This window comes from Acinonyx jubatus, chromosome X (genome assembly GCF_027475565.1).
Source record: "Acinonyx jubatus isolate Ajub_Pintada_27869175 chromosome X, VMU_Ajub_asm_v1.0, whole genome shotgun sequence".
In the NCBI taxonomy this organism is placed as follows: Eukaryota; Metazoa; Chordata; class Mammalia; order Carnivora; family Felidae; genus Acinonyx; species Acinonyx jubatus.
In genome coordinates, this window is record NC_069389.1 from 108,226,087 (window position 1) to 108,247,448 (window position 21,362).

At 41.4% G+C, this 21,362-nt stretch overlaps 1 protein-coding gene and 1 pseudogene across 11 annotated transcripts in view; one reads left to right on the top strand and one right to left on the bottom strand.

The window, feature by feature from the left end:
- The first annotated feature begins 212 nt into the window (after window positions 1-212).
- The window catches only part of LOC106988539 (P2R1A-PPP2R2A-interacting phosphatase regulator 1-like), a 102,317-nt gene continuing 81,167 nt past the window's right edge, over window positions 213-21,362 (top strand). For 9 of the 11 annotated variants that reach the window (XR_008289862.1, XR_008289863.1, XM_027054350.2 and 6 more), the window contains exons 1-5: window positions 213-336; window positions 641-827; window positions 6,807-6,885; window positions 9,001-9,087; window positions 21,228-21,296. Coding sequence is in view for 9 of the 11 variants with exons in the window: in XM_027054350.2 (XP_026910151.1) it covers window positions 721-827; window positions 6,807-6,885; window positions 9,001-9,087; window positions 21,228-21,296 (342 nt within the window). In the remaining 2 variants the exon portion in view is untranslated. The other 2 variants (XM_053201708.1, XM_053201710.1) reach the window with 2 other exon arrangements.
- On the bottom strand, window positions 16,038-17,107 carry LOC106988538 (annexin A2-like; annotated as a pseudogene).

Below are 21,362 nucleotides of genomic sequence, written 5' to 3' on the forward strand. Positions count from 1 at the left end.
CAGCAGAAAAGACGGCGCTCCCGTACCCCCTTACTCCTCCCCACCCTTTCTTTCCTAAATAGCGGTCAGCGAAACCATCCCGCGGTTCACATGGGAGCGGAGGAACAACCACGGTTAATCGCCCCTAGGAAGAGAGAAGAGAGAACCCGGCTAAGGGTAAAAAGGCGGCTCTGACTGCGCGTGCGCCCCCCCCCCCGCCCCCGCCCCCGCCCCCGCAAGGCTGGCGAAAGCGCCCTCATTAACCCTCATTGCTTGCGTAATAAGTGTGCGTCGGCGGGCCGCGCGTCCGGCGCATGTGCGGAGGGGCGGCACCCAACTGATTCTCGGAGGCGACAGGTTGTAGTTTTTGCTTAGGCCGGAAAGGGTCCCCTGGGGTTTCCTTGGCCGAGGGAAATAAGGGCGAACAATTGTGGAGGTGACTAAGATAAATTCCCCACTTTCATTATAGACTTGGAGGTGGGGTATCTTCTCAGCGTGAGGGACCCGGAGCTTGTGGGGGGTCCGAGGGCCCGAGCCAGCCTTGCCACGCTTTGTGCCCACTGGTATTAGGGATGGTAGGGCTGCAAAGGTGAGCACTCGTCTAAAGGTGGTGCTTCCTCTCTTTTTCCCCTTTTCCTCTCTCCCTGCTCTCCTCACCCAGTTGACTTGTCCTTATGTGAATGGGAGCCAGAAAACCTTGCGAAGTTCGGACCAAGCAGTAGCTTCTTCCTCGACGTGGACATGGCACAAGAGAAAATGGACCTAGACTTGGAGCTGCTGCCGAGTTCAGCCACCACAGACGACTCGCTGAAACGATCCAACAGCGCCCCTTTGATCAGTGGGCTTGGGTGAGCAGGCTTGAGATAGCAGGGGGTGGGTGGCAGGAGTTGGGGACAGTGACTTACGATAGCATTCCCATCCCTTTCTTCATCGAGCTTCTGCAGCTATCTCCCGTGTTCCTGCTGTCTGGAGATCTCACACTCAGCCTTGGGGAGGAGTGGGTTGGGCTGGCCGGAGGGAGAGCGCACACCTACCCTGAGGTTGACACACATGAACCTGAACGTACTCTTCTGACAGTCCACAGGGACCCAAAAGCAGCAACCTATTGGTGTGGAGCAGGACTTTTTCTAACTTCACCCCATCTCTTACCCACTCCTTTGAAGAAACTGAGTGTTCCCCACCCTTTGCCTCCAGATCTTCTGTAATGACTGTAATTTTTTGTCATTCTCTCAGCTGCTTTGTCACCTCTGACCTTCACCTCCAGCCATCATAAAAGGTTGCCAAGCAACTAAGCTTGGGCCTTTTTTTACACCTAGTTTTTATTTGAACAAAAAGTTTAGGTACCACAGAAACTTGATCTCCTAAATGTTGCATCCTCAATGGCCGGTGCTGCCCCCAACTTCGTTCTTGGGGGGAGGGTGGTGAAGAACATCTTGCCTTTTTATGTACAAACCACAGCTATACATACAAAAATTTTGTGTGAATTTTTAAGAGGGAGTAATTGGAGGGAAAATGTAAAAACAAAAAAAAGGGGGGGGCTCCTTAGAGGGGCGCCCGAGTGGCTCAGTAGGTTAAGCATCCAAATCTTGATTTCGGCTCAGGTCATGATCTCATGGAGCCTGCTTAAGATTCTCTCTCTCCCTTTCCGTCTGCCCCTACCCTCTCTAAAAAAAGGGGGAGGGAAGACTCCTTTGAGGACTGATAATGGAAAACATAAGATTTAGAAACACTGACCTGATGGTTAACTGTTTTTCCTGCACATATCCAATATCTGGCATGGCACAAGCTTATAATTTCTTAAAATAGGGTTTGAAAGTGAGATCTTGGATCTCACATCATAGTATCATAAAGTTTTATCAGTATTGTAACAATGTTTGAAAAATTCATTCACTTCCTGTGTTAGTAACTTTGTTCCTCGTTTTTGCTAGCATCATACTAATTGATAGGTATAAATCACAACAGTTAGAAGTGAACTCAGAGACCAGATCTACCCTCCTTATTTAATGTATGAGGAAACCGAGGCCCATAAGTCTCTAAAATGACGTAGTAGGGCCAGTACTAGGAACCTGTGTCTTCTGACTCCTAAGCTAGTGTTTTGTCCACTACTAATCAACTTCTAAGCTCATTAACTAACCAAATACAGCTTTCTGGTCATTTGAGGCAAAGGAGAATATACTGTTCCAAAAGGAAATGCAAACTAAGATTAATCAAAAAAATAATGCATTATCTTTTTTAATAGGCAGATAGAAAAATAAAGGGGAGGCAGCTGTTCATGTTGAGCTGAAAACAAGAACATTCTATAAATTCAGCATAGACCCTAATGCTATTGTATGAAAAAATGAATTGCTACGGACCCACTCTGCTAGAAGAAAGCACTTGAGGAGAATGTTGGTTTTATTGGAAGCCTTTATGAAATGAAAAAACAAGTTGCAAGCAGTCCTAGAAACAAGGAGAGTGATCGCAGTTATCCCTTCATGCTTTGTTTTGTTCTGCGAAGGATTAAAAGTTTTTATTTTTATCATATTAGAGCATGCTTACAGTGTCAAATTCTGTAGCTTAAGCTCCTGATGCATGAAGCGAAATTGGTACAGAAAGGTGAGAATCAGTTTACCTATTTATCTACGAGGAGTTAAAGATAAAGAAACCACAAGGTGGACCAAGTCCAGGGACTCTCATGTGTCATAAAGAAGTAACCCGAAGATGATATGTGACATGCCTGATGTCAGGGAACTTGGCCAAATGATCTCCTGAGGGCAGATTTTGTGCTGTTGTGGCCAGTTTAGAGCATGGTCAGGAAAGGGACACGGCAGGGAAAACAATTTGGAGTAGAATTACACTAGAATTCAAGTTCACCTCCATTCTTTTTGGTTGTATATGTACACTGCTCACTTCCCTCGCTTTCTCACTAAATTGAGCCTCTAATACTGGTTGTCTTGCCTCTTTCACTGCTCATTAAATATTGTTGCACTTCTTTCAAGTAATTTTCCAATTTTGCTTGATGCTTCCTGTGTATGAACACAATCTCTTGCACCAGTATTCGCAGAATTTGTTCCTTAAATATTAACTCTTTAATATGAGAATTACTGTTTTTTTTCAAAAAAGTTCCTGCACTGTTTTGTGTACATCTCGTATTAATAAAAATACTGATGTCAGGGGCGCCTGGGTGGCTCAGTAAAAATACTGAGCCTGGGTGGCTCAGTAAAAATACTGAGCCTGGGTGGCTCAGTTGGTTGGGTGTCCGACTTTGGCTCAGGTCATGATCTCACCGTCCATGAGTTCGAACCCAGTGTCAGGCTCTGTGCTGACAGCTCAGAGCCTGGAGCCTGCTTCCCAGTCTATGTCTCCTTCTCTCTCTGCCCCTCCCCTGCTTGCTCTCTGTCTCTCTCTGTCTCAAAAATAAATAAAAACATTAAAAAAATTTTTTAAAAATCAAAAATACTGATGTCAAAACTTTTGGACCTCTTGGTTCTTTATACCCTTTAGCCATCTACTTGTCTGACTTCACTACTGGTGTCAATAACCTTATTTAAAGGTAGTTGTTTTTTTTCCTTTTACTTCTCTGGCCCTTTGAGTATTAGTAAGTTCTGGGATTTCTGCCAGTGCCTTCCCCCTGTAAATACCTCTAGTCTGGCCCTGCATTTAAACTGTTTGAAAGTCAAACTACTACCTGTGGGCCAAATCCAGCCTGCCATTTGGTTTTGTAAATAAAGTTTTATTGGAACATAGCCGTGCCCATTTGCCTGCTTGTTGCCCATGGCCACTTTCCTACTACAATGACAGAGTAGCTGCCACAGAGATTGTATGTCCCACAAAGCCCAAAATATTTACTGTCTGGCCCTTTGCAGAAGAAATTTGCCAACTATCTGGCTTATTAAATTCGTACAAACCTGGAAAGACAATAGTGGCTGTAGTGAATGATTGCTTTGGGGATATAACTAGCATAAACATCTTGTAGCTTAGATATTTAGACAGAGCTGCTTATTGCTCATCTGATGTGGTGCATTGAACCTGTATCTAGTTATAGTGTCTTTACTTTAAGTTGTAGCACTTAACTCAGTTGTAGGTATCACCTAGGATTTTATGAATTCATGTTGAGTGACTCCTACCTATTGAAATCTATGCTTCCTCAATGATTTCTTTTCAGTTATAGTCTTATTAAAATTGAGTGACAAAAATTTAGGGGAGAATATAATTGCCAGCCTTAAGAATTACCCTCACATACAAGAGTGCAAATACGTAACCCATTAGTGTCCCTCCAGCTTTCTTGTGACTGCTAGAATATTTTCCTGTTCTCATAGAGAAAAATGATCGGAAAAGGAAGTAAACATTAGACCCATACCACATATCCCCTCATAAAATATTGAGTTACTACCTGTTATATACAAATTACTATGCCGCAAAGATGTATTATGACTCAGTAAGCTTTTAATTTAATAGGGAAAATAAATAATCAAAGGATTTAAATATATGATAGACTAAGATCTGTGCTTAGGGAGGGAAAGAAAGTGCTAGGGAGATGCAAAGAAGGGAGTGAGAAATGACAGTAGGATTGAGGGATGAGGAAAATGTTCTTGGAGAGGAGGCATATGAGATGGATTCTGATGGATCGATAAGATACAGACGGGAAGAGGGGAGCCGGAGAGCTGGGACAGCATTCCAAGAATATGCTGAGCCTCGAGCCTGCTTAAGATTCTCTCCCTCCCTCCCTCTCTCTCTCTCTCTCTCTCTCTCCCTCCCTCTCTCCTTATCTCTCTCTCTCTCTTTCTCTCTCAGTCTTCCTTTCTCCCTCTCTCCTTCTCTCCTCCGTCCCTCTGCCCTTTGCACCTCTCCCCCACTCTCACGCAGGTTCAAAAAAAAAAATGTCCTCTTGTAAGTGAAGTGATGGTGTTGGTAAATGGTGGGATTTAAAAAAAATTTTTTTAATGTTTATTCATTTTTGAGAGAGCATGAAGCGGGGAGGGGCAGAGAGAGAGGGAGACACGGAATCCGAAGCAGGCTCCAGGCTCCAAGCTGTCAGCACTGAGCGCAACACGGGGCTCGAACTCATGAGCTGGGAGATCATGACCTGAACCGAAGTCAGACGCTTAACCTGCTGAGCCACCCAGGCGCCCCTGGGATTTTTTTTTTTTTTTTTGATGACTTTGCTTCACAACAGAAAGTTGGTAGCAACTGTACGTTTGTGCCAAGATTTTGTTTTGAAATCTTACTAGTTCATCACATCCAAAAGTCTAGAGCTAAAGTGTGGAGGGCTTTGAATGTCATAGTAATGAATGTAATTAAATTCAGCCCACGGTAATGAAGAGAATTACTGAATATTGTGAGCAGGAGAGCAAGCTGTCCTTCAGGAAGGTGACCTGGTAGTCTGTTAGGTAGATTGTGGCAGGGGCAAAACTGAGATGAAGTGACAAATGAGACTATTGCAAAGTCCGCAGGAAAGTAAAAAGGCTTTGAATTGGTTTTTGGCAGGGAGCCTAAAAAGAATAAGATGGCCCTATGAGCAGCTACAGAGGCAAAACCTGAAAGACTTGACACCTGAGTGGATATGGCAAAAATGAAGGAAATGTTACCAATGACTTTTATCCTTGGGGAAACCTGGGTGAAAGGTACACGGGAACCCTCTGTAGTCTAGCAACTTATTGTGAGTCTTCAACTGCTTCAAAATAAAAAGTTTTAAAAAAAGACATAAAGGGGCACCTGGGTGGCTCAGTCGGTTGAGCGTCCGACTTCGGCTCAGGTCATGTCTCACAGTCCGGGAGTTCGGGCCCCGCGTCGGGCTCTGTGCTGACAGCTCAGAGCCTGGAGCCTGCTTCAGATTCTGTGTCTCTCTCTCTCTGCCCCTCCCTTGCTCATGCTCTGTCCCTCTCTGTCTCAAAAATAAATACAAACATTTTTAAAAATTAAAAAAAAAAAAAGACATAAAAAGGAGAAGATGTTTTCAGGGTCCCAAGCCCAAATAAGGCCGAGGCGCCATCGATGCAGAGAAAGACGAGCCCCATCTTCAGCAGGCAGCGGTTGCTTGGCTTCAGCCTGTGTGGCCACGTCTTGCAGAGTTTTCAAGAGAAGCTAGAAATCCGGAATCTGGATTATTTGCGTGAACCCTCTTAATGTTTTGAGTGTGTGCAATTAAGTTAAAAACATTTTCATCAGGGGCGCCTGGGTGGCGCAGTCGGTTAAGCGTCCGACTTCAGCCAGGTCACGATCTCGCGGTCCGTGAGTTCGAGCCCCGCGTCAGGCTCTGGGCTGATGGCTCAGAGCCTGGAGCCTGTTTCCGATTCTGTGTCTCCCTCTCTCTCTGCCCCTCCCCCGTTCATGCTCTGTCTCTCTCTGTCCCAAAAATAAATAAACGTTGAAAAAAAAATTAAAAAAAAACATTTTCATCAAACAAAAGATACCTGTGAAAATCTCAGTTCTGTCGACCTCTACCGGTTATCCCTCTTGTTCATGTGAAAGCTACACACGGAGGAAAGCTTCGAGAGGGAGTTGGTATCGCACATGGTAGCTTCAGTCATAAATTTAAGTCAGTTACAGGTTTACACAGAAAATGATGCATTTCCAAGGCCACAATAAATTATACTTATTCTTGGTAGCATGACTGGAGGTAAAGTGGCATGCTTGAAAATTTCTTCCTTTACAGGGACACTTGTTTAGGCTCAGCCAACTAAGGCTGTGAATGTGCACGTGCACACATATTGCAATTTATCCATCTGCACAACTGGCGCCCCAAAGAAGCCATTTACGTTAATGGCATTGTTTCTTAAGTATTTGGAATCTTATTTCTTTAAAAAAAGTTTTGTAATGGATTTTAAATGTTTTCCTTTTTTTCATAGTGATAATTCACAGGTATTCCAAGCTGACACGTTAACAACTAGAAGAAATAGCACAACGCTTATGACCCAACAATGTCTGGTAAGAAAACGCTTGTAGCAGCCTCACTTGGCCAAGACTTGTGTAGTTGGTTTTAACTAGTGCTTCTCAAACTTGAGTGTGCACCTGGAAGGCTTATTAAAATAGACTACTGGCCCTCAACCCCAGAGTTTCTGATTCTGGAGATCTGGGGCGGGACCTGAGAATTTGTATTTCTAGCAAGTTCCCAATTTGAGAAACACAGCTCTAAACATCACTGAAGGAAAAATAAACACGGTGACTATAGTTATGATTGCTTTGCTGCAGCTGCAGCAGAGTTAACTTTTAAATCCCATGTGGATTTAACATTGAGATTTGTTCTTATGTATAAGACCATCTGGCTTCCAATTTTTAAAAGAATGTCCTAATTTTGAGAGGAAAATTTGCAGGCTCTCTTAAGAATAGTTTTTAGGCTTTTAGTTTGACTTTTATCTCACATTTATCTTGAATTGAAAATAAAGTTTGTTTTTCATGGTGTTAAAATGTAATCTCTAAATTATTACTCTCACTTAACTAATTACCCTATAAATGTAGGTAATAGCTTGTAGATCAGTAAACCAAAATGAACAAATGATTTACTAAATGAATCTCTTTATTGATGTGAAATTCATATAATATACAGTTAACTAATTGAAAAGTATTCAATTCAGGGGCATTTAGTGCATTTACAGTGTTGTTCAACTACCACCTCTCTCTGGTTTCAAAAAGCACACTCTCTTATCTTGTTTTCCAGGTTGAAGGCTTTCAGTCTTTCATCACTGAGTATGATATTACCTATAGGTTTTGGTAAATGCCCTCTATCATGTTAGGGAGGTTCCTTTCTATTCCTACGTACTTGAGTATTTTTATCATCAAAGCACTGGATTGTTTCAAACGCTTTTCCTGCATCTATTGAAATAATCATGTGGTTTTTCCCCCCTCTGTTCTGTTAACATGATGCATTACATTGATTTTCTTTTATGGAACCACATTTGCATTCCTAGGATAAATCCCACTTGGTCTTGCTGTATGATCCTTTTAATGTACTGTTGAATTTGGTTTGCTATTACATTGTTGAGAATTTTTCCATTTGTATTCTTCATACGCAATGTTGGTCTGTAGTTTTCTTTTCTTGTAGTGTCTTTGCTGGCTTTGGTATCAGGGTAATGCTGATCTCATAGAATGTGTCAGGAAATGTTCCTCCTCTTCTATTTTTGGAAGAGTTTGAGTAGGATTGGTGTTGATTCTTCTTTAAATGTTTGGTAAAATTCACCAGTGAAGCTATATCTGACTTTTCTTTGTTGGGAGGGTTTTGAAACAGATTCTATCTCTGTACTTGTTTACAGATCTATTGAGGTTTCCTATTTTTTCTTGAGTTTGGTAATTTATGTGATTTTTAGGTATTTGTCCATTTCTTCTAGATTACCTAATTTGTTGACATATAGTTGTTCATAGATTTCTCTTAACGTGATTTTTTAGTGAAATGTTATAGCTTGGAACCCATTTTAAAATAATGCCTCCTGATCTTGCAACTGGGTATTTTCCTCTTTGTAGAATGGTATCCAATATTATTTCCCCCAATGCACTAATATTATACCAGGAAAAAAATAGAATTGTTCGTTAAACAAATCTTCCTGCTTTTACTCATTCATTTATTTACTCATTCATTTAACAGTACTGTTAAATACATTTAACAGTATTTATTGACTGCTTGCTTCTCCATCAAAGCCCTCCCTACCTATTCATTCTTCTTTTCTACTCAGCCAAGCCAACAAATATTTTTAGGAACCTCCTATGTATTAAGCCCTGATCTAGTTGCCAGAGAGATCTAACCTAGTTTGAGGGGTTGAGGGAGGAAATGACCTCTCTTAGTTGAGATCTTACTGATGTGTAGGAGTTAGCTAGCTTGGGATGTGGACTATAGGAGCAGACAGTACTCCAGGTAAAAAATGACACGTGTAAAAGCCTGGAAATGAAAAGGAGTATGGTGTGTAGAGAATTTTAAAGAAGTGCATTCTAGCTAAAGTGGAAGTAAGGATGAAGTGGGGAGAGATGACATTGATTGGACACATAGATTAGTGCACCATCTCGTAGGGCCTTCCAAGTCGTGCTAAAGATTTTTCACTTTGTCCTTCTAAGGTCAATGTGAAGCCACTGAAGAATTCTAAGTCTGGGACTGACATGACCAGATTTGCATCTTTGAAAGACTACCCTGGCTGCAAAGCGGTAAGTAGATTGGAAGTGGGCAAAAGGAAATACAGGATGATCAGATAGGAGGCAGCTGCGGTGACCCTGGCTACTGCGATGGCCGTGAGCATGGAGGAGAGTAGGAGATTCGGGAGATATTTGAAAGGTAAACTCAATTGTTGATAAATTTGATGGAGGGTGGGCAACGGTGGAGGCAAGGATGACTGCTAGGCCTCTGGCTTGGGCAGTTGATGGGTCGGTGGGGCCACAGAAGAAGGGAACATTGGCAGAAGAATGGATTTGGAGGGAAGACGAGTTTAGTGTTGGACATGTTAAATTTGAAGTTCTCTGGGATCTCTAAGTGAAGATGTTAGTTGTACTGATCTCAGTACCACTGAGTTTGAAGCTCAGTTTGAAGGAACAGTTTGAAGCCCAGGATAGAGATCTGAGCTAAAGACACATGTTTAGGCACCATCACTGGATCGTTAATTAAAGCTCTGGGAATGCATGCTATGACCTATGCAGAAAGTCTAAAAGAAGAAAAGAGGCTACAGGAAACAGCTTTAAAGATCACCAGTAGTACCATGAAAAGACACGGAAAAGTATTAAGTTATATGCTATCGAGTGGCCAGAGAGCAAGTACTTAAGTAATACTTAAGTATTAAGTTATAAAGACTGAAGGATGTCCTTTGAGTTACCAAAATGGAGATTATTAATGAATTTCTTGTATTTGAAAGCAAATTCTGTGGAGAGAGGGGTGGGGTGAAATGAAGCCAGATTGGATTGGGTTGAAGAATGAGAAGAAAGGACTTACAAAGGGCATCGTATATACTAGCTTGGTTATTCGGGTACACGTTACCCTTTCTATGTGCTAATTTCCTCATCTGTAAAATGGGAATGTAACCGTATCTGCCTCATAGGTTTGTTGAAGTGAGTACATTAATCAGTGTAAAATATATCCGTAAAACTGGAAGAAAAGGAGAAACTTACAGCACATAGCACAACAATGTGAATATACTTGACACCACTGAACTGGTACATTTCCACACAGTTAAGATGGTAAATTTTATGTTATGTGTATTTTAACATAGTTTAAAGGGGAAAAATGCTCACAGCATGTAAAAAAAAAAATCAGTGTAAAGCACTTAGCACAGCATTGACACATACTAAGTGCTCCACAAATATTATTAATTTTTTTAGTTTTATTAGTAATGGTACATATATAGAACAGACATGTACCTGGCATTTTTTTAAATGCATAATTTTTCTTTGGAATTCTAGGCTTTTAATTTGCATAATGTTCAGTTTAATATAATGTGTGTTTTAAAACAAACCATCTTATATAACAGGTTGTGTTTGGCACGACTGACGTCATTTACACTTACCTGATGACAGGAGTTTCAAGGCTTATTGGTTTCACTTGCTGTAACAGCATGATGCATGAGGTTTTATTTTGTTCGAAGTCTGCACTTCATTATTATTGTGAGACTTATGTAGGTTTATACTTGCTTTCGGGATAGATAGGCCGAATTGTCTGGGAGAATGACAGATAGTTGGGATGCTTTTGGCAGAAGTAACAAAATCCGGTTAGAAGCAGCTTAAACTCTAAGGGAATTTATTATCTCCAATAACAAGAAATCTTAAGGAAAGGAGCTTCCAGGGTTGGTTAATTCAGCGGCTCAGTGATGTCATCAGACACCCAGGTTCCTTCTGTCTTTCCACTCTGCTACCCTCAGCAGCCTCACTAAACTTTGTACCTAGTAATTAGACGTAGGGTTCAGAATCCTATGTATAGCATGAGCTTGCATGTATTTACAGATGTTGAGAAGGATATGTGTCAATCTATCAGTAGTTATTTCTGGAGCATGGAATTATAGGAAGACTATTAATTTATAGCATTTCTATACTATTTGCTTTTCACAAAGCATCAGCAATACAGGTGTTTTCATTTCCTTTTTTTAAATTTTTTGTAATGTTTATTCATTTTTGAAAGAGAGAGACAGAGCACAAGCAGGGGTGGGGCGGAGAGAGAAGGGGACACAGAATCCGAAGCAGGCTCCAGGCTCCGAGCTGTCAGCACAGAGGCCGACGCTGGGCTCGGACTCACGATCCGCGAGATCATGACCTGAGCCGAAGTCGGACGCTCAACCAACTGAGCCACCCAAGCGCCCCCAGGTGTTTTCATTTCTAGCTGATATATCACATCACAAATTAGAAACATCATTCTTGAAAAAATACATGTATTATTGAGTGATAACATGAATCATAAGTTTAAGGGTCCTACCCTATACTGGACTGTCCTTAAAATTGGCGTGGCCAGAACCTAGAGTAGCCAAGTTCATACAGACAGAAAGTAGAATGGTGGCTGCCAGGGGCTAGGAGGAGGGTGGAATGAAAAGTATTTAGTGGGTATAGAGTTTCGCTTTTGCAAGATGAAAAGAGTTCTGGATACTGGTTGCACAACAATATGAATGTACTTAACACTATTGAACTGTACATTTAAAAGTGGTTAAGATGAGAAGTTTTATGTATATTTTATCACCATTAAAACTTCTCAGGGGCACCTGAGTGGCTCAGTCGGTTAAGCGTCCGACTTCGGCTCAGGTCAGGATCTCACGGTTCATGAGTTCGAGCCCCACGTCGGGCTCTGTGCTGACAGCTCAGAGCCTGGAGCCCGCTTCAGACAGGGGTGTGTCTCCCTCTGTCTGCCCCTCCGCTGCTTGCACTCTGTCTCTTGCATTGTCTCAAAAATAAATAAACATTTTTTAAAAATTAAAAAAAAAATTTTCATGTATTTCAGTGAAGGTGAAAGTGTTTTAGGAAAAATTGCAGTGGTAGAAGGTATTAAAGAACCATGGGTGCCCTTTAACATGCAGATAAAGATGTATATTTCCAAACCTTGTAAAAATCTGCTGTCTCACAATTATTTTCTGAATTAAGTGCCAATATTTTCCTCCCCACTCTCAGAAAATCACTCCACCCCACTTCTGATGATCAGAAACTTGAGGCCCTCTTTTTTTCTTTTAAAGTAGGCTCCACGCCTAGCATGGAGCCCAATCTGGGGCCCAAACTCACAACCCCAAGATCAAGTCCCGAGCTGAGATCGAGTCAGATGCTTCACCAACTGAGCCACCCAGGTGCCCCCTGAGGCCTTCTTCTGACTGTGGGGACCATGCCGTCCCCCCAAATTATCCCTTCGCTGTATCTCCTAAGAACTCCAGGGTTTGCATGCCTGTTCCCCACCCTTCCACTAGGAATTCACTTCCTGGCACCCCTGTTTAATTTGGTTTAGCTACATCTCCTCATCTCTACCCCCACCTTCTCAAAACAGAGCAGGAGAAATATTTCATCTTCCTCTTGGAAATGATTGTGCTTTTCTTGAGCAGTTTGTCCATTTTAATGTCGTGACTACTGATATTTGTCTGATTAGGGTTTGCTTTTCACATTGGCAACTACAAACTAAATTTAATTTATGGCCCACCCAGTAGTGAGTGTATAATACATTCCTGGCCCTGCTTTATGCTCGGTCTTGCTAGCCTGCATTCAATTCATGTTCAGAATCAGTCACTGCAGGAACTAGGCAGAGGCATTCGTAAACACAGCACACAACTTTTGTTCAGGATTTTTTAAGTGCTTTATCTCTAGTAACTACAGAAGGAAAATGGGTTAAAATTAGCAACTGTAGTCAAGTTAAAATTCTTTCCAAAGAATTTGATGTCTTCACAATATTAATTTTCTGTGGTTTCTCTTTTAAATGGAAATGAGCTTGATCTTTCTTATCGTAATTCCTTCACTGGAGGTAATGCTTGGGAATCAGCTTCACCCAGCACTCACCCCAACGCCCCTCCTCCTCCCCACCCCCATGACATCATTCCTTGGTGCTGATACTCTTGCTTCCTCCCAAGGACTTTTTCCCCCTAGAGTGTGAGAGAAAGGCACAATGAGAAATTGATACAAAAGATACCAGTGAGGTTTATTGAGATCTCAGGAAATGCTTTATTTCTATTTTAGTACCTTGTTTCGTGTAGTAAAATTATCTAAGGTAATTCCCTTGCAAACACCACCTGTAGTACTTAACCTGTGGGAGATTCTCTTCCAAAAGCCTTCTTTTCTCCATTTAATTTTCCATGTCATTCCTAAAAGAATCAGCCAAGTCCAGTCCACATTTTGTCCAGTGTAAGAACCTTCCTGTGACTAATGATTCAAATCCTACCTTCCCGAGACATTCACACTACATTCCTGTTGATCTCCTCAGTTGCAGTCAGGCAGTCTTCCTGGGATTTCCTAGATAAAGTTTTCCAATATGAAATTCTTTTTTTTTTTTTTTACAAATTTTATTTTTTTAAGTTTATTTATTTATTTTGAAAGAGAGAGCAAGTGTGCACAAGCAAGCAGGGGAGGGGCAGAGAGAGAGGGAGAGAATCCCAAGCAGGCTCCGCACTGTCAGCACAGAGCCCAATGCAGGGCTTGAACTCACAAAACAGAAGATCAAGGCCTGAGCCAAAACCAAAAGTCAGACACTTAACTGACCCAGCCACCCAGGCACCCCACAATGGGAAATTCTAGGCCTTTACCTGAAACTAACCAGTTTCTTCCCAACCCTTAGATATCAATTAAAAATAATCTCTTCCGGGAAGTCTTTCATAGTTCAGAACAGTTTGCCACACCATGCAATTCTCTTATTTTGTTTTTAATAACATGTCATAATACAGCTCAAGTACCATAATTTCTTTATATAGAACATATGTATATGTATATATTTATATTCAGCTTAGCGTGTCTTTCCAATTAGATTATAAATCTTATAAACCTGAGTGTTTCACATTTTGTATTACCTTTCTGGGCATTTGAATGATGACAATATGAGAATCAGTAGCATGAATTAAATGTATTAAAATTCTGCTTGTTCAAAGTGTGTGTGGGGGGGGTGGGTGTGGGTGCGTGTGTGTATTTGATGGGGTTTTTTTAAGGGCAAACCTATATTTTCAGTTTTGGTGCATGTCACTGTATAACAGCTTCTCAGTGATCAATGCTAATAAAGGGAAGCATTGGGGGAGAATATCCAAAACTGTGGCTAAATCACAATATTTTCTGCTTGCTTTGGAGAGTCGATTATTTTCATAGTATTCTCTAAGAATGGGCATACAGTTTTTTTAAATTAGTAATCATATCTAATGTTGGAGAGAGAGGAGGAGATTGATGTTCTCATACACTGCTAGACAGTAAATCTGTATAAGCTTTCTGGAGGGCAGTTTGGCAGTGTGTATCAATAGCCTTGTGATCCAGAAATTCCATCTCTATGAATTTCTCCTAAAGAATTCATTAAGGATATCTGCAAAGATTAGCTTAAAGGTTATTATCACAACATTATTTATAAGAGTAAGCAAAAAAATGTGGCAACAGTATGCATGTCCAACAAGAGGGAATAGGTTAAATGAATGTGCCTTCATTATCTGAGTTTGAATCCCAGTTCTAGCAATTACTAGCTGTATGAACTTGAGCAAGTTGCCTAATTTCTCTGGCCCTCACTTTTCTCATCTTCTTTAAAATTTTTTTTTAACTTGATTTATTTTGAGAGATAAATAGAGCAAGCAAGGGAGGAGCAGAGAGAGAGAGAGAGAGAGAGAGAGAGAGAATGAATCCCAAGCAAGTTCCTCACCATCAGCATGGAGCCCAACGTGGGGCTTGAATCCATGAACCATGAGATCATGACCTGAGCCCAAACCAAGAGTCGGGAGTTTAAACAACTGAGCCACCCAGGCACCCCTCACTTTTCTAATGTTTAAAATGGGGAAAATATTGGGGTGCCTGGGTGGCTTAGTTGGTTAAGCGTCTGACTTTGGCTCAGGTCATGATCTGCCAGCTCGTGAGCTTGAGCCCCGCATCAGGCTCTGTGCTGACAGCTCAGAGCCTGGAGCCTGCTTCGGATTCTGTGTCTCCCTCTCTCTCTCTGCCCCTCCCCGACTTGTGCTCTGTCTCTGTCTCAAAAAATAAATACACATTAAAATTTTTAAAAATAAAACGGGGACAATAATAATGTCTACGTAAGGGGTTGTTGTGAGAATTGAGTGAAATAAGACATGCCTGGCATATAATGGGTGCTTCCTATTATGATACATTCATATAATATTCAGCCTTTAAAAATGGTATTGCAGGGGTCGCCTGGGTGGCTCAGTCAGTTAAGCATCCAACTCTTGATTTGGGCTCAGGTCATGATCTCATGGTTCATGAGTTCGAGCCCTGCATTGGGCTCCTCACTAACAGCACAGAGCCTGCTTGGGATTCTCTCTCTCCCTCGCTCTCCATCTCTCAAAAAATAAATAGAATTTGAAAAATAAAAAAATAAAAACGGGGTTGCTGGTAGGGTGCCTGGCTGGCTCAGTCAATAGATCATGTGACTCTTGATCTCTGGGTCATAAGTTCAAGCCCCACATTGGGTGTGGAACCTACTTAAAAATTAAAAAAAAATAAAAATAAAAATGGTATTGCAGGTGAATTTTAACATGGAAAGATATGTGGAATATATTAGGTTATTTTTATTTTATTTCGACAGTAAAAATGCAGTTTATTCACCTGTTTATAAGACAGTATATAAGAGGCAAAGTGTTTCACATCATAGATTTCACTTCTAACTCCTTGAACTGTTCATTTCTTTTGCTAAAACGAGAGACTAGAGGCGCCTGGGTGGCTTAGTCAGGTAAGTGTCCAACTCTTGATTTGGGCTCGGGTTGTGATCACCTGATTCATGAGATTGAGCCCCACTTTGGGCTCTGCACTGACAGTGCTAGCTCTCTCTCTCCCAAAACAAATAAGTAAACATTTTTTTACAAAAATACAATAAAAGGAGAGACTAATGGGGAAATGCCAGGCAATGCTTAGGCAACTAAAATAAGGTCGGGGTGGGGAGGCAGTGCTAAGGTCATCCTCATAGGGATGGGCACAAAGGGGCTTTTAGTCGCAAGCTGATTTTCTAGAACTGGTATTGGAAGCACAGGAGCACCACTTCTGGATGTTCATACTTCAGCTCCACCACACAGGCACAGCAGCACCTTCTGGTAGCCGTCCTTGCTGTCTCCCTGGATGTGGTAGTGCAGGGACATGCCATGCTTTCTCTTGAATTCAGACGTAATTTTTAACATGTCCCTTGCTTCACTTGTGGACACCCATGATTCTAATCAGGGCCTTATCATGAACTCTCTTGCCCTTTAGGAATTCACACAATTAGTCATCAAAATAGGGGGCTTGTTCTGAATACATTGGACCAGGTTCAGAAAAGCATTTTCCAGGTCTCCTTTGACCTACTCCTTGATCATAAGGGCTGTAGCTCTTGTACCTTTCAAATTCTTTCTGGAGGTGACAAACACTTGCTTGGTCATGGTTCTGATCCCCTTGAGAACATCAGTTTCTTTCCTCTTTACCCCAGCATTAGAGATCATAGGCATCTAGGATCAAACAGTTCGTAATCAGTGAGCCATCCTCGGCTCTTCTACCCTTTGCAAGGGCAAACATGGGCTTGCAGAAGTCACCAGATGTGGTGGAAAGAATGTCCTTCTCCAGATCAGTCTTGTGCATTTCCTTGTAGACTGCTAATTGGTCCTTGAGCAGATGATCTCAGTGAGGGAGTCCTCATCAGTCCTCAGCACCTTCATGGGGGGAGGCATTCAGCTTGGAAGCCTCATACTGAGCAGGTGTTTTCAGTAGGCCCCAAATCACCTTCTCTAGGTGGCCAGTGGAGGCTGAGTTCAATGCTGATGCAAATTCCTTTTTGGCCCTTCTCTGGTAGGCGAAGGCAATATTCTGTCTCTCCTCATTGCTGCGGTTGGTCAATATATTGATGGCAGTGACCTCATCCACACCTTTAGTCTTGATGCCATTTCATTGTTCAAAGGATTCTGCTCAGCATCCACTTGGTGTATGTTTTGACCATCCTGTGTGCATTTGGGGACTGTAGAGGGGTCACCCTCCAAGCTGAGTTTGCGCAGAATTTCGTGAACAGTAGACATTCTGATAAGATGCCGGCCCAGGAGCTGAAAGCTGCGAGCATCCCCAGATGCAGAGCCAGAATATATTAAATTATAAAGAAAAAAAATACCCAAACCACAAAACAGTATGTGTGGTAGGATCCAGGTCTGGAAAAATAAACACTGAGATATTTGCTATGGTCATGTCTGGATAGTGGGTGTTGCTAGGTTTTTTCCCATTATATTTTATACTGAGTATATCTTGTTTTATCATGAGAAAAAAGTGAGTCAGTTTCCGTTGAAAAAAAAAGATCAGGATGAATAGGTGGTGCACAGAGGGTTTTTAGGGCATTGAAATTGCTCAGTCCAATACTGTAATGATGGATATGGGCCATTATATGTATGTCCAAGTCCATAGGGTGTATAACATGGAGAGTGAACCCTAATGTAAACTAGGAGCTTTGGGTGGTGGTGATACGTCAATTTAGGTTCAGCTGTTACAACAATTTACCACTTGCGTTCAGATTTTGATGGTGGGAGAAGCCATGCTTATGTGAGAGGAAAGGAAATCTCTATACCTTCCACTCCGTTTTGCTGTGAACCTAAAACTGTTTAAAAAAATAGTCTATTACAAATAAATTAGTTAAAAGATCACATGGGGAAAACAATGAAGAATGCTGGGTAGGAAGGAATAGATATATCCGAGTCTTATAAAGCTACCATATATAATCCCAGTTGTTGTTGATATGTTATTAAACATTGAATTCTAGAAATATTTGATGATGGTAGTGATAATGGTGGTAGTGGTAGTAATAGGCACCATTTACTGAGCACATACTATGTGCCAGGTGTTCTGTTAAGCATATCACATGTATTGTTGCCATTATCACAGTTCATACAAATAGGTGCTTGAAAGAGAAAGTCTTGTTACATTGTTCATAACACTATTCCATATAATAATAAAATGTCCAACATATCCCTTTTATGCAAGTTTCATGGAGAAAAGTTTCCTGACTTTGGCAAGAAGGGTCACCTAGTAGCCTTATTGATTTGAATTAGGAATTTTCTTGAACTGTCAACTGTGGCACATGCTTAGAACAGGCTAGTCTGAATTTCTGGCCGGTCAGCAGTCATGGGCTCTTCGATACCTCCTTCTTTATACCCATCCTCTGGATAGAGAGTGAACCAGGCTCCGGGCTGATGAATATCTGAGTGTGTCTCTTCCAAAGTTAAATAGACAATGCTGTTAGGTATCATCTGCTCGTCTGTGTATACTAAAGTAGATCATTTTGCACAGTCCAAATTTTTTGAGTGTGTCATTCAAGGCTTTCCAGCATCTTTGCCCTCTCGACCTCGGAATCTTCCATCCCTCCAGAGATACCTGGTGTTGCACTCGCACAAAACTAACAATCTTTCCTAAAACACATTTCCTAAAACATGCTGTATACTTTCCCTTTTCTATTGCTTATGCTGTCAAACTCCTTGTCCTATGAGTCCCAACTCAAATGCCACCTTGTGCCTTATCTGTCTCCTGTCTCCCACTCCCTATGCCCATTCCCTTAATCTTTGCTTTCTATTCCCACCCCGCTTTGCCTCTATCTCACACGCATTTCCTTGTCTCTCATATAATAATTTGCTTTCGTGTCTGGATTGGAAGGTGTCTGAGTGTAATAACTATGACTTATTAGTTTTTCTTTTAATCTTTCCTTCCCCTCTGAGCAGAAAAGCAGTTCCTTAAACCTAATAAGGGCCCAGTAAATATTGAAATACTTAATGGTTAGCCCTATTTGTCTGTCAGTGAATTATTATAATGAAGTAGTTGTGGCTAACTGTCAAATGTAATTTAGATATAGTGAATTTTCAGTTACTGCACATCACTTTTCTATTCTTACTTCTCGACCTTTGCTGTTTCCTCCACCGTCCAGCAGATGATTAGGAAAAAGCAAACTGGTTTTAATATTTTCTTAAGCAAAATGTAACTAGTGAGGTAATATGCTCCTTTAAAAAGTCATATGATACGTTTTTAAATGGAATAAAAATTCAGACCAGGTACTACTTCATAAAAACATTTGTCCAACACACTCTCTTTGAGCACACATCTTCTCCCCATGTACCAACTCACTCTTCTTACTGCCTTTCCTGGCTACCCCCCAACCCATAGGTCTCCGCTAGGAACCTCAGGCCGGTCTTCAGCTCTTCACTCTTTTTTCCTTTTTTTTTAAAGAATTTATTTTTAAGTAATCTCTATTCCCAACGTGGGGCTCGAACTCAACAACCCCGAGATCAAGAGTTGCACGCTGCACCGACTGAGCCAGCCGGGTGCCCCTCTTCACTTTCTGATCGTTTCTCCAGTCTGCCGCCTCCTCTTCTCCCATCCTTTTTTATTCAGACTCTCATCTTTTACCTGGTCTTTGATCCTGCTTCTGGTCCCTTGTCCCTCCACTCTCAGTTTGTTATGTATATGCTGCTAGGGTTGCCTTTCCAAAACAGATATGATCTTGTTTAAAATACCTTTGAGGGGCACCTGGGTGGCTCAATCGGTTAAGCGTCCAACTCTTGATTTCAGCTCAAGTCATGATCTCATGGTTCATGAGATCAAGCCCCACATCGGGCTCTGCGCTGACATTATAGAGCCTGCTTGGGATATTCTCTCTCTCTCTCTCTCTCTCTCTCTCTCTCTTTCTTTCTTTCCCTCTCTCTCTTCCCCTCCCCCACCGTCGGGCACACACGTGTGTGCGCACACTCTCTCTCAGTAAATAAATAAACATTTAAAATACCTTTGAGTTTGAAGAACTCAGAAGGACCTATGCTTTAGGTTTCCTATTGGGCTCAAAGGCTAAAGTCCAGAATCTACCATTTGGTTGCAGCCAAAGTTCCCCAGATTTGCTTCCTTTCATGCTCTATCATGTACCAAACTTCAGCCACCCTGAATGTCTCTGTTCTCCAAACATGCCTCTGTCTAAGCATCTCTTCCCACTCCCTGAAATACCCTGCTTCCTCTTCTCTACTGAATCCCTGCCCTCCTCCGGAAAGCCTTCCCTAGGACCCCAGGCAGAGACATAGTCTCTGTGCTTTGATTTCTCACTTATCATAACTCGTTCTGGCACCAGCCTAGTTTTCCCTACCTACACTTTGAATTTCTCAAGGATAGGAAAATGTTTTATTTACCTTTGAGTCTTCAAGGCCTAGCACAGTGCTTTACCTCATCAAGTATTTCCAAATTCACAACTCAGTGTGCTCTTAAGATATAATGTGGAAGTAAGATATGGTAGATTCATTATCTGGCATTTTAAGGACTGACCAGGATACAGGTAGAATGTATAAATGAATTCTAAAGGTAATTTGCAAGCCTCTTTTTCCCAGTTAGCTTTAAATCCCTCCATTCTTTCATGTCTCTCTTGTGTGGGTCCTCATAAGCTTTGAGATAAGGCAGAAAGGGAAAAAGTAGTCTAGACAACAGGTATCTGAACAAGCAAGAGTAAAATGTGCTGGGCTACTTGGAAGTGATTGCCTTAAGTCATTCCGTATTATGAAAGTATGTTTTTCTCAGCTGGGTTCCAAGATACTGGATAGGGTTCTTTTGTTTGTTTTTGCAAGGCAAAACTGGCAAGAAAAAATCAGGTGATTTTAAGATCTAGTGCCTTGGGAGAGCAAAGGTAGAGATAAGCAAAATGTTCTATTGATGTTCTGCTCTGTATTTCTTATGTTAACAGTTATTTTGTTCTGTTTTGATGTATATAGACTTTTGATTACCATAATTTTCAGTCAAGAGTCAGTGGGATTTTTTATTATTTCTTTAATTTTAAACTTAACGAATACTGTTGCTAGCATGGATTAGACACTCAGATACTTTAGATAATTCAACATTGACTTCATTCATGTTTAGAAATAATCAGAAGGGACGCCTGGGTGACTCAGTCGGTTAAGCCTCCGACTTCAGCTCATGTCATGATCTCACAGTTCGTGGGTTTGAGTCCCATGTCGGGCTCTGTGCTGACAGCTCAGAGCCTGGAGCCTGCTTCGGATTCTGTGTCTCCCTCTCTCTCTGCCCCTCCCTCGCTCACTCTTTCAAGAATAAATAAGCTTTAAAAATTTTTTTCAAAGAAATAATTAATCAGCAACATTAAAGCCAGCTTGACTTCTATTTATTTTTTATTGAAGTGTAACTAACAATGTTATGTTAGTTTTGGGTATTGACTTTTATATTTTAAATTTCAGTTTTTGCCACCTTCTTCCGTTCCCATTCCTATTCATGCTTCCTTTGGTCGCCTTCACCAAATCAAACAGGTAAGACTTTCGAAACTCATAGCTGTTCAGTAAAAAAAGGAAACTTTATTTTTCTTTAGAAAAATA